The sequence below is a fragment of the Cynocephalus volans genome, chromosome 11, assembly GCF_027409185.1.
Source record: "Cynocephalus volans isolate mCynVol1 chromosome 11, mCynVol1.pri, whole genome shotgun sequence".
Classification (NCBI taxonomy): domain Eukaryota; kingdom Metazoa; phylum Chordata; class Mammalia; order Dermoptera; family Cynocephalidae; genus Cynocephalus; species Cynocephalus volans.
In genome coordinates this window covers 128,935,604-128,948,692 of record NC_084470.1, presented here as the reverse complement: position 1 = coordinate 128,948,692, position 13,089 = coordinate 128,935,604, and the positions used below count along the sequence as shown (strand labels likewise).

General features: G+C 34.7%; 1 protein-coding gene across 1 annotated transcript in view; it reads right to left on the bottom strand.

Moving 5' to 3' along the window:
* F13B (coagulation factor XIII B chain) overlaps positions 1-11,242 on the bottom strand; it is a 30,921-nt gene extending 19,679 nt beyond the window's left edge. Inside the window, exons 1-3 of the mRNA XM_063113481.1 lie at positions 11,179-11,242; positions 3,516-3,716; positions 1,501-1,686 (exon numbers count right to left, since the gene is read on the bottom strand). Coding sequence (XP_062969551.1) covers positions 1,501-1,686; positions 3,516-3,716; positions 11,179-11,242 — 451 coding nt within the window. The remainder of the gene's footprint in view (positions 1-1,500; positions 1,687-3,515; positions 3,717-11,178) is intronic.
* Between the last annotated feature and the right edge of the window lie 1,847 nt (positions 11,243-13,089).

The window sequence follows — 13,089 nt, the reverse complement described above, 5'->3', positions numbered from 1 at the left end:
AGAGAAGGGAATGCTCCTACACTGTGGGTGGGACTGTAATTTAGCACAACTGCTATGTAAAACAGTATGGAGGTTTCTCAAACAACTACAGATCTTCCACATGATCCAGCAATCCCACTTCTGGGTATATTCCCAGAGGAAAGGAAATCATCATGTCAAAGGGATACCTGCACACCCATGTTCATCGCAGCTCTGCTCACAATAGCCAAGATATGGAACCAACCTAAATGTCCATCGATGGATGATTGGATAAGAAACTGTGATATACATACACCATGGAATGCTACTCTGCCATAAAAAAGAATGAAACTCTCCCATTCGCAACACCATGCATGAGCTTGGAGAAACTTATGTTGAGTGAAAGAAGCAAAGCACAGAGGGGTAAACACCACATGTGCTCACTCATAAGTGAGAGTTAAGAAAGAAAGGAGGAAGGAAAGAAAGACCACAGTGGTGCACTGGACTTGCAGAGGGAGGGGGCACACCTAGAGATGCAAAGTGGAGTTGGGAAAGGAGGATGGGAAGAGAGGTTGGGGACAATTGGGTGGGGGTCAAGGGATATAATGACAACTTGTGGTAATGGGCGTGCTGCCAGTGTGGATCTTGCCATCACATCTTGGGCACGAGTGGTGACAATCAGCTCTGTACCCCATGAATATTCACAAACAATAAAAAAAAATTTGCAGGGGGGTTAGTGAGAAATTGGTTTATGGACACAAAGAATGATTACATTTTGTAATGATGAATTCGCTAATTATCCTGATTTGATCATCACATATGGCACACAAGTATTGACAGTCGACTCTGAAACCCCTAAATATGAATAATCAATTACGTTTCAATAAAAAAATGAAAGGGAGAGAAAAAAAGAATACATAGCAGAATCAACGCTTGGCAAAATTGAAAAATAGTCGGTTTGCCTTGCCTTTCCATTCTCTTTTTTCATATACCTTGTGACATAACTCTACCAGTCTTGTATTCTTCAAATTCTAGTCTACTATATTTGACCAAAGGCCGCAATTCAGTTGAAGTTTTGTGCAGTGACAATTTTTTGAATATGTATCATCTGTGGATTTGTACAATTAAATGAACTATAACACACGAACAAAATATGTATATTCAAATTATTAGATTACTTTTAAATATCTGGCATTGGTTTGCAGTATAAAATACTGTGCATGATATTGAAATCTTCTGTAATAAAGGAAATAGTTATTTACATATGTTTCAAGAAAAAGATAAGTTTCTTTCATTTTATTCCATTCCAATTCTTTTTTATTAGTACAAAGTAGGAATGCTGGAGCAGGGGTGTTGGAGGGGTTGAGAACCCTTGGATTAAGGAAACAAAGTTTGAAAAAAACAATATAATATCAACTCCCCACATATGCAGACATAATGAAGATAAATTATATTAAATAAAAATGCCTATATATATATAAGAAAGTCATAGCTTCACAAGCTGTTATCGTCAGTATTAGGAAACGATTCTTATACACATACCACGTTCCACCCTACAGGTTGGCTGAGAGGACCATCCATCAGGGAGACATTGAATCACTTCTTCATCCTTCCCTCCAGTGGTCTTGTAGCCCGAAGCACAACCATAACGCATGTTCTCTTGAATTTTGTACGATAATTTTACATCAGAGATATAACCATTTCTCAGTTCAGGCTTAGTGCATTTTTCTATGGAAAAGATATTTATTTGCTTTACTTGGTGAAATTAAACTTGTCATTCACGAAGTTGTAAAATTAGAACAAAAGAATAATATTATCCTTAGTTAGAAATCGAAGAAGAGAAATAATTTTTAATCCATAATTCCTTGATTTAATTTGATTTGAAAATATCTGCATAAAATTTCTTTGAAAATGGTTCAATTTGACATTGACTTTCTTTGTATTTACTAATATCAGTTCTTATAGTCATTCCTACCCCCACCACATTTACCTTTAGAAAATACACTCATAGCTCTTTCAGTAGTTTTTACTAATTACATACGGAAGGAATTTCCTTTGGATTTATTTCCTAATATTTTTAAGTCTAGTGAGTTTGACAATTTTTAACATCATGCAACAAAAGAACATTTCTATTTTATGGATCCTTAAATAATTCTAAAAACATCTTCCCTTAATGTGAAAATTGTGTTCATTCACTCCTTCATTACGTATTTTGGAATCACCTAGCTGCACAGTTAAGATTTAGCAGTCAGTTCATGTGGACTGTGACTAAATCACAGATATGTTACTCAAAAGCTTTGAGTTTACAGAGTTATTTTTAGTAAATACTTGCAACAGTGATATATTAGATGATAAAATTACCTTAGCATTGTATGGAGTTCTATCATTTTTATAAGCCCTGATATTAGACCCTCACAACAAACCAATTCAGAAGGGTTAAGATACTTATCCAAGGTTAATATTAGTTTAAATATATTCAGTACCTGCTACACACATATATTTAGTACAATGCTTTATAACAATTATCTCATTGAAGCAGTATTATCCCCATTTTATATATGAAAAACTTAGACTCAGAAGTCACTTCCCAGTGGTGGAACTGGATTCACACATAGGCAGTCTGACTGTGGAGGTTATATCTTAATGATCACACTATTGCACTGATCTCTTCTTGATCCTATTTCAATATTCTTTCCTTTAAGCTAAAAGAGTTAATAAATCTAAGATGTTCTTATGAATGGATTTTTCTATAAATCTATTGTCTATACTAAGACAAAAAATAAAATTCTTATATTTCTGGTCTGTCCTCAAGTCATAGAATGGTAATTATCACAAATGGGTATGTTTGCTGGATATATCAACCACAGTAATCCCCATACCCTACTTCCTTTTCTAGATGAAACTGACTCAACAAATCGCCTTACTCTGAAAAACAGAACTTAGGGAATTCTTAGCTCAAGAGAGATCATCTGACTCAGTGGAAGCCGATTGGTAGTTTGACTATAGCTTAGCCCGAGATGAAATAATGAGACGAACCAGTCACATTACCTTCTCACAAGTTCGAACTCAAATTTCAGAAAAACGCATTATTTTTTAACAAGTATTATGAGAGAAGATGGCACACAAAGGAAAGATGAGTCTTGCAAATAATAAAGCACTACAGTAGTAATCTTGTCCTTCCTGAGGCCAGTGTCTTAAGCATTTTTCTTGCTTCCTGTGCATAATTATCCATATAGTAAGTTACTCATTACTTAAAAGTAACTCTGTTGAGTCTCTGTCTCCTCTAATGTGATAAATAACAATAAGAATAACAGTCATTACCTTTACTTCCTTCACAGGATACTAATAAAAACAAATAAAGAAAATAACATTTTAATGTGAAAGCATCATTTACAGAATTTCAGAATATGCCTCCATTTTGTAAAAAGACAGTTGGCCAGTAATTTTATTCTTATCTACCAAAAGTTTTAACCACTTTCTATATTTTGTTGGAATTTTATTTTTATAAGCTAATTTGAGTATTGTAACCATTGTGTTGACACATTCAGCTGACTTACTGAAGCATCTGGGCTCTGGAGACCAGCCTTCTCCAGTACACGTGGTTCGATCTTCTTGTTTCCCAGTTTCAGTTGTATAACCAGCCAAGCAGAAGAATGACAACTTTTTGTCTATGCTCATTGGAAAGTAAAAACTCTTAAAAGTATAGTAATATTGGGCAATCATTCCATTTTCCACATTAGGAAGACCACAGGGTTTCTCTGAAACAAGTAAACGTCAAGTTGAAAGTGGGAAAACAGATCTAAAACCATAAAATTCATGATCAAGTGACAATACATTTTTATAACACAAGTTTCTGCAGACACTTCAACTAATACTTATTTTTATTACCTAAATTTTTAAGGTGCTTTTGTGGCAATCCAAGCATTTTTTTTTTTTTTTTTTTTGTTCTTAATCATAATCTGCTGACAACACTAAATACCCAACGGTCAGAATAAATTGGGCAGCACTTTCTAATAGATACATAATGCAAGTCACACACATAATTTTAAAATTTCTAGTAGTCACATTAATAAAAATAAACAGGAACAGTTGAAGTTAATTTTAATAATAGGTTTTATTCAACATAATATATTAAAAATATTTTGCATTTTTTTTCTTACTAACTCTTTAAAATCCAGTATGCATTTATGCTTACAGTACATCTCAGCTTGGACTAGCCACATTTTAAGTATTCAATAGTCATATGTAGCTAAGGCAACTGTATTGGATGGCACAGTTCTAGAACCGATGAAATTTTCCTGAAGATATGCAAATTAACAAAACTTTAAAATGAACAGGTGGATTTTGAAATTACAGACAGCCAACTAAAGAAAATCAAAGACTTGAGTGAGAACTTTAAAAAACAGGATATTTAAATGGTCAGAGACCTAGTATTCAGGTTTATTAGTTATCAAGGAAATGCAAATTTAAACTACCATGACACAGTACTGAAAAAACTACCAGAACTGTTAAGATGAAAAAGACAGACTATCTCAATGAATGATGAAGTGAAAAATCTGGAATTCTCAAATGATTGCAACCACTGTGAGAAAATACTTTGGCAATATTTAGTAAAGCAGAGCATGTACATACCATATCACCCAATACAAAGCGTACACTTGTACATCCAAAAGCATTTAAAAGAACGTTCAGGGGAGAAGGGAACAGCACCACAGAGAGCAGAACAGAGTATCCAGCCTCAGCCCCACTGCAGGAGAAGCAAGGAGAGAAGGTAGACTGGAAAAGACCCCAGCTATTCCCATTGCCACCACCAACACTGGTGATCTCTGTCTCAAAGGAGTCCCCCAAGTCTTTTGGGGACCACATCTGAACTCACTCAGCACTCACTCCCCACCCAGGTGAGCAGACAGACCTGCTGAGTGGAAAATACACTGAAGTGCAGCAGTTCCCCATATTTGCAGTCCACCTGGCACAGCCCATGGGGGCTAAGGCCCTGACTAATCCAGTGGAGGCCCTACCTCCCATTGGGACCCTCCAAATACTCACCCAGATACCAACACATGAGCTATTTGGACCCTGGATGCCAGCACTGGACCCAGCTGGACTGGGTGCCTGTGTCTGGAGGCACTGCCTGAATTCTGCATCGTACACTTGAATACTGTCGAGGTCAGGGTGCAGGCTGCCTAAAGCCTGGGATAGACAGAGTAACTGAAATCTCAACATCTGACCTCACTCAGCCCTCTTCTCCCAAGGCAGACCTCTATAGTGTTGCTGGGCTTGGCCGTACCCTTGCAGGTTCACATCAGGCTCAACAGTGACTGGGTTTCCTTTCCTACAGCATGTCTCCAGAGAGCCACTTAGTCTTACATCACACAGGCTTGCTCCAGGCTCAACAGCTGAGCCAGCAGCCCTCTACAGGAAGTGCTGCAATAGTACACAACTACTCACTGACTGACAGAGGATCACCCACCCCAATGAAACCCCACCCCAACAAGAAACGGCCAAGGGCCGCTCTGCCTAGGCCACAAAATCTTAAGATTGAATGTAGTTGAAGAAGTTGCACAAAGCCTGCACTACTGCCCTCACCTAGATCCAAATTTAAAATGCCAATGCCAACTGCCAATATAGAATACAGGAAAGAGTCTCCACCTTCAAAAGCCACTCCTGGAATTTAAAGTAACAATGCCACCAGATGCCCAGAAGTCAATGCAGAGACATGAGAAGCATGAAAAAACAAGGAAGTTTGACTCCTCCACAAGAAGACTACAATTTTGTAGTATAAAACCCCATAAATAGGAAATAGACAAATTACATGAGAAGGAATCCCAAACGTCAATACAAAGGAAACTCAAAATGATGGATGAAAAAATAGATAGAAATCACAATGAAGTCAAAAAGAAATTCGAGGACATGTATGAGAAATTCAACAAAGAAATACAAGCAATTTTAAAAAATCAAGCAGAAATCCTGAAACTGAAGAATTCATCCAAAGAAATAAAAAATACAACTGAGAGCACAAACAGTGGGTGGGAACAAGCAGAAGAAAGAATTTCTGAACTAAAAAACAGGCTTTTTGAATTAACACAGTTGGGCCAAAAACATAAAGAATTCTGAAAAATGAAGAAAACCTATGAAATCTTTCTGATAATATTAAGTATTACAAACATCCATATTTCAGGTGTACAGGAAGAAGAAGAGAAAGGAAAAGGCATTGAAAGCATATTTAATGAAATAATAGCTAAAAACTTCTAAAATATTGGGAGAAATAGTCTTACAGACCCAAGAAACTAAAGGTCCCCAAACAGATTTAACCAAAAAGGATCTCCCTGAGACACAGTGTAATCAAATTGTCTAAAGTCCAAGACAAAGAAAGAATCTAAAAACAGCAAGAGAAAAGCATCAAATAACCAATAAGGGAGGCCCAATCAGGCTAACAGCAGACTTCTCAACAGAAACCCTACAGGCCAGGAGAGAGTGGGATGACATTCGAAGTGCTAATAGAAAAAAGCTGTCAACCAAGAATACTATAACCAGCAAAGCTTTCCTTCAGAAATAAAGGACAAAGTATCTTTCCCAGACAAACAAAAACTCAGGAACTCTCTACCACAAGACAAGCCCTTTAACAATACCTCAAGGGAGTCCTACATATGGAATCAAAAGAGAGAGATATGTCACCATAAATACACAAGAAAGAATAAAAACCACTAGTAGAACAGATATACAAATGAGAAAGAGAAAGAAAATGTATTTTATCCCCCCCACCAAAAAATGAAGCAGAAAGAACAACAACAACAAAACCAGAAGCAAAGATACAATAAAAGGGAAATAAAGGAACATAAGAAATATAAAACAACCACGGAGAAATTAACAAAATGGCAAGAATAAGGCAATACCTTTCAATAACAACCTTGAATATAAATGGACTAACTTGCCCACTTAAAAGATATAGACTGGCTGAATGGGTTAAAAACTAGACCCAACTATATGCTGCCTGCAAGAAATGCACTTCATCAATAAAGATATATATATAGGATAATAGTGAAGAAATGGAAAAAGATATTTCATGCAAATGGAAACCAAAAATGAGCAGGAGTTGCCGTACTTATATAAGCTAAAATAGACTTTCAACCAAGAACTATAAAAAGAGACAGATATGTATATTATATAATGATAAAAGGATCAATGCAGCAAGAAGACATAAAAATATATATATATATATACACACACACACAAACACACACACACATATATATATATATATATATATATATATATATATATATGCACCCATTGGAGCATCCAGATATATAAAGAAACTGTTTTGGGGTCTAAGGGGAGAAATAGACCCCAACACAGTAATATTTGGGGACTTTAACACACCACTGTCAGTACTGGACATGTTATTTAGACAAAGAATCAGCTGAGAAATATTGGATTTAAACACCACATTAGACCAAATGGATTTGACAGACATGTACAGAGTATTTCATCCAACAATGACAGTACACATTCTTCTCATCAGCATTTGATCATTCTCCAGGATAGGACGTATGTTAGATCACAAATTAAGTCTCAACAAATTTGAAAAGATTGAAATTGTATCAAGTATATTTTCAGACCACAGTGGAATAAAGTCAGAAATTAACAGTAAACACAACTGTGGAAACTATATGAATTAGTGGATATTAAACAATATTCTCCTGAATAACCCAGTGGGTCAAAGAAGAAATAGGCAGGAAATCAAAAAATTCCTTAGAACAAATGAAAATATAAGTATAACTTACCAAAATCTATTGATACTGCAAAGAAGTACTAAGAAGGAAGTTTATTGCAATAAGTGCTTACATCAAAAGAATGAAAAGACTTTGAATAAACAACCTAATGTTAAATCCAAAGATTTAGAAAAACACGAAAAATCTAGTCCCCAAAATAGTAGACAGAAAGAAATGATTAAGATCAGAGCAGAACAAAATGAAATACAGACAAAAAGATTGATACAAAAAAAAATCAATAAAACAAAAAGTTGGCTTTTTGAGAGGATAAACAAAATAGACAAGCCACTGGCCAGAGTAACTATTAAAAGAAGAGAGAAGACCCTAACAACAAAAATCAGAAATATAAAAAGACATGTTAAAACTGATAATACTGAAATACAAAGAATCATTAGAGACTATTATGAACAACTATACACCAACAAATTCGAAAACCTGGAGGAAATGAATAAATTCCTGGGCACTTACAAACTACCAAGACTGATCAAGAAGAAATACAAAACATGAACAGACCAATAACAAGCAATGAGATTGATGCAGAATTTGCAGTCTCCCAACAAAGAAAGGACCAGGACCAGATTGCTTCACCACTGAATTCTACCAAATGTTTAAAGAGGAATTAACACCAACCCTTCTCAAACTATTTCAAAAAATTGAAACAGAGGCCATTCTCCCAAATACATTATATGGGACCACCATGACCCTTATACCAAAACCAGACAAAGACACAACAAAAAAAGAAAACTATAGGCCAATATCTGTGATGAACATAGACACAAAAATCCTCAACAAGATATTAGCAAACAGTATACAACAGCACATTGAAAAGATTATACACCATGATCAAGTGGGATTCATTCCAGGGATGCAAGGATGTTTCAAAATACGCAAATCAATAAATGTGATACACCATGTCAACAGAACCAAGGACAAAAACCAAATGATTATCTCAACAGACACATAAAAAGCATTTGACAAAATTCAGCATCCCTTCATGACAAAGACTCTCAACAAAATAAGTATAGAAGGAAAACATCTCAACACAATAAAAGCCATATATGACAAACCCACCTCCAGCATCATCCTGAATGGGAAAAAACTGAAAGCTTTTCCTTTATGAACAGGATCAAGACAAGGATGCCCACTCTCACCACTTCTATTCAACAAAGTATTGGAAGTATTAGCCTGAGCAATCAGGTAAGAGAAAGAAATAAAGGGCATCCAAATTGGAAAAGACAAAGTCAAATTGTCACTGTTTACACACAACATGATCCTATATATAGGAAAATCCATAACCTCTCCCAAAAAACAAATTCAGTATTGTTGCAGGATACAAAATCAATACACAAAACTATTCTTATACAGCAACAATGAACAAGTAGAAAAAGAAATCAAGAAAGCAAGCCCATTTACAATAGCTACCAAAAAAAAAAAAAAATACCTAGGAATAAATTTAACTGAAGAGGTGAAAGATGTCTGTAATGAGAACTACAAAATTCTGCTGAAAGAAATCGATGAAGACACCAAAAGACAGAAAGACATTCCTTGTTCAAAGACTGGAAGAATTAATGTGGTGAAAATGTGTCCTACCCAAAGTGATCTACAGATTTAATGCAATCCTATCAAAATGCCAATGACACTATTCACAAAAATAGAAACAACAATCCTAAAATTCACATGGAACAAGAAAAAACCCTGAACAGACAAAGTGATCCTGAGCAAAAAAATAAAAAATAAAACCAGAGGCATTATACTGCCTGACATAAAATTATACCACAAAGGTATAGTAACAAAAACAGCATGGTACTGGCATAAAAACAAACACATGAACTAATGGAACAGAATAGAGAACTCAGAAATCAACAGAGGTACTTACAGGCATCTTGTCTTTGACAAAGGCTCCCAGAATATACATTGAGAAAAAAACAGCTTCTTCAGTAAATGGTGCAGAGAAAACTGGGTATCCATGTTTAGAAGAATGAAACTAGACCCATACCTCTCACTATATACTAAAATCAACACAAAATGGATTAAAGAATTAAGTATAAGACCTGAAAATATAATACTCTTAGAAGAAAACATAAAGGAAACACTTCAGGAAGTAGGACTGGGCAAAGACTTTATGAATAAGACCCCAAAAGCACAAGCAACAAAAGAAGAGATAAACAAATGGGATTATATCAAACTAAAATGTTTCTGCACAGCAAAGGAAACAATCAACACACTGTATGTTTCAGTGGTGTGGGAAAAAAGCAGAAAGTATAAGGCAAAATTTGAATAATTTGATTATATCAAAATTAAGTATTTCTTCCAATAAAAGTCACTTTTAACAAAACACATAATGTTCTGGAAGAAGAAATTTGCAATGTCTAAAATTGACAGAAAGTCAGTATTTACTATATAAAAGAACTCCCACAAATCAACTATAGAGAGGCATAAGGCAAAGGGAAATGCTAATCAAAAGTAAATCAGAAAATCACAGAATACTGAACATCAAAAAACTATATGAAGACATGTACAAACATACTAGGAATCAGAGAATTACAAATAACAAAAATGGGATGTCACTCTCTGTGACACAGCTTGGCAAATAGGACAACAGTAGATAACATGAAGTACTGATGAAGGTGATGGGAAGCAACAACTGGTATCTTCTCTGACGACGATATACCATGAAACAGCCATTCTGCAAAAATAATATATCGCTACTCACAGAAGTCAAGTACAAGAATTGACCCAACTGTCCCACCTGAGAGTGAACAGAGGCTGAATAAATTCTCTCAGAGAGATAAGGTGATTATATGACAGTATTAATTTCAGTGGTATTTGTGGCTAGAAGGGAATTAGAGTAACTCTATGTCCATCACTAGAAGAGAGGTTATATAAAATACATGAAACGATACGAAGCAGTTAAATTATTTGGTCCTCAATTATTTGGTCCTCCTACTAATCACTAGTTAGTGACTCCAAGCAATGAATAAATCATTGAGGTAAAAATCAAGTATCAAGAGTAGAAAAATTTGCTGATGATTTATGGTTATTTATTTTTCAAATTGCCCACATTAAACTATCACCTTATAAACAGAGAATTTAAATTGTCCTAGTTTTGTCAGTGTTAGAAATAGATTCTAGCATGAAATTAGAATTAAGTTTGACATGTGACTTCTATACAGCCATATTATTAGCCTGAAAACCCTTTAAATTATTTAGAACCTAGTGTCCTATGCTCCAAAACCTACAGATACAAAGGGTTAATGTTTTGGTTTGTTTTTCTAAGTTATGTTACCATAAGAATAGTTCACTAGTTTTGCCCAAAGGCAAATATTATAACACATTATATTTATAAAAATAATGTGTTAAAAATGATATGTCAAAATGAAAGCGTATGAATGTTATAATCTCCATTTATAGACTTTAGAGAATAAAGAACATTAAGCATTGATTTTACCTTCTGCATACAGTTCTCCTGAGATTATTAACAGGATGATAAAAGCCCAGTCTTTCAACCTCATCTTCAGTGGTGTGTTTCATAAAGATTTTAACAATTCTAAAGTACTAGGGACCCCGCATTAAGTACACAACACTTCTCTTGAAGAAAAAGTTAATAATTTACAACATCTAAGTCCCTTTGCCACAAGCGTTATATTTCGCTTAAAATATTTTCAAATAATGTTAAAATAACACAACTGGATTAATTGACATCCCTTTTCATGCCAGAGACCAATATGAACATGATAACCAATTAGGGCAACAATAGCAGAGGCAGAAATAATTGACACAGACTCATAAAAAACTGGGTATATTTTTAACTTTAATTCCCTAGTTTCAAGTTCATTGAGCAAAGTTCACTGTGGCCATTGATCTTTACTCACAGTGGTCGAGTGAAGAGATGAACTTAGGAACATGATAATGGATATCTGATGATGAAATGTGTTGTCTAAATGGCACGCCTTAGAGAGATAAACGATCTTAATTGTCTCAAGCAATAATAGAATAGTTGTATTATTAAAAATAGTAACATGTAACATTGAGAGAGTTTGTGCTCTGTGGCAGGCAGTGAGCACTGTGCTATATTATCATTTATTCACAAAAAAAAATGTTTTGAACGTATATATACCACTATATACCAGGCTATGTTATAGTCTTGGGATTTACGGTAGTGGAAAAATGGATTAAAGTTATTGCTCTCATGGAGTTTACATTCTAATGAGTTTTAATTTCAAGTACAAAATAATGTTTTGAGGTGGGAGCTGTTATTATGTCAATTTTGTAACTTTTTAATAAAACATAACATATTAGCAGAAAAGCACACATATCATAAGTGCATAGGTCAATAAATTCTCACGAGGTGAACACATCCATGAATATAGAACCCGGATTAAGAAACGTCATATACCAGTGCTCTAGAGCCTCCCTTCCAAGTCATTACCTACACCCACCCTAATTTAAACACTGTAAGTCACGTGTAAATCAGAAAATCACAGAAGTCTGAACATCTTGACTTCGAACAGCATAAATTGCTTTTGCCTGGTTCTATACTATATAAATGGAATCATTTAGTATATGTTCTGTTATGTCCGGCTGTTTTTGTTTAACATTTCGCTCCTGAGATTCATTCATATTTTGGAATGTAGTAGTTCCTTTTGTATACAGTATTCCATTCTGTGAATATGACAAAAATCATCTGTCTGCTCTACTGTTCATGTAAATTTGAGTGAATTACAGTTTAGGGAAATAATATATCACCTGCTTATTTTCAAGATTTTTTTTTCATTTGAAAATTTTCAAACAAAACTTCTACCTCGATTCTACCATCAACATTTTACTATAGTGTTCCTTTTAATTTTTAAATGCTTCAATTAGTTTAATTTTTAACATTGGATCTCAAGAATTTATTTATTTTGGATAACTGAAACTTTGTACCCCTTGAACGACTTCTCTTCATTTTTCCCTCCCCCCAGCCCTTGGCAACCACAATCCTACTCTGTTTTGACTATTTTGGATTCTACATAGAAGTGAAAGCATGAGTGTTCATCTTTCTGTATCTGGTTATTTTACTCAGCATAATGTCCTCCAGGAACATCCTTGTGGTATATGGCAAGACTTTCTTGTTGTTTAAGACTGTATAATATGCAACTGTATGTATATACTATTTTTTTTATTATTCATTCATCTGTCAATGGACATTTAGGTTGTTTCCAAATCATGACTATTGTGAATAATACTGCAATGAATGTGGGAGTGCAGATATCTCTGAGATTCTGGTTTCAATTTCTTTGGCCATATATGCAGAAGTGAGATTTCTGGATCAAATGTTTTTTAAGAAATCTCCACATTGTTTTCCATAGTGGCTGCACCA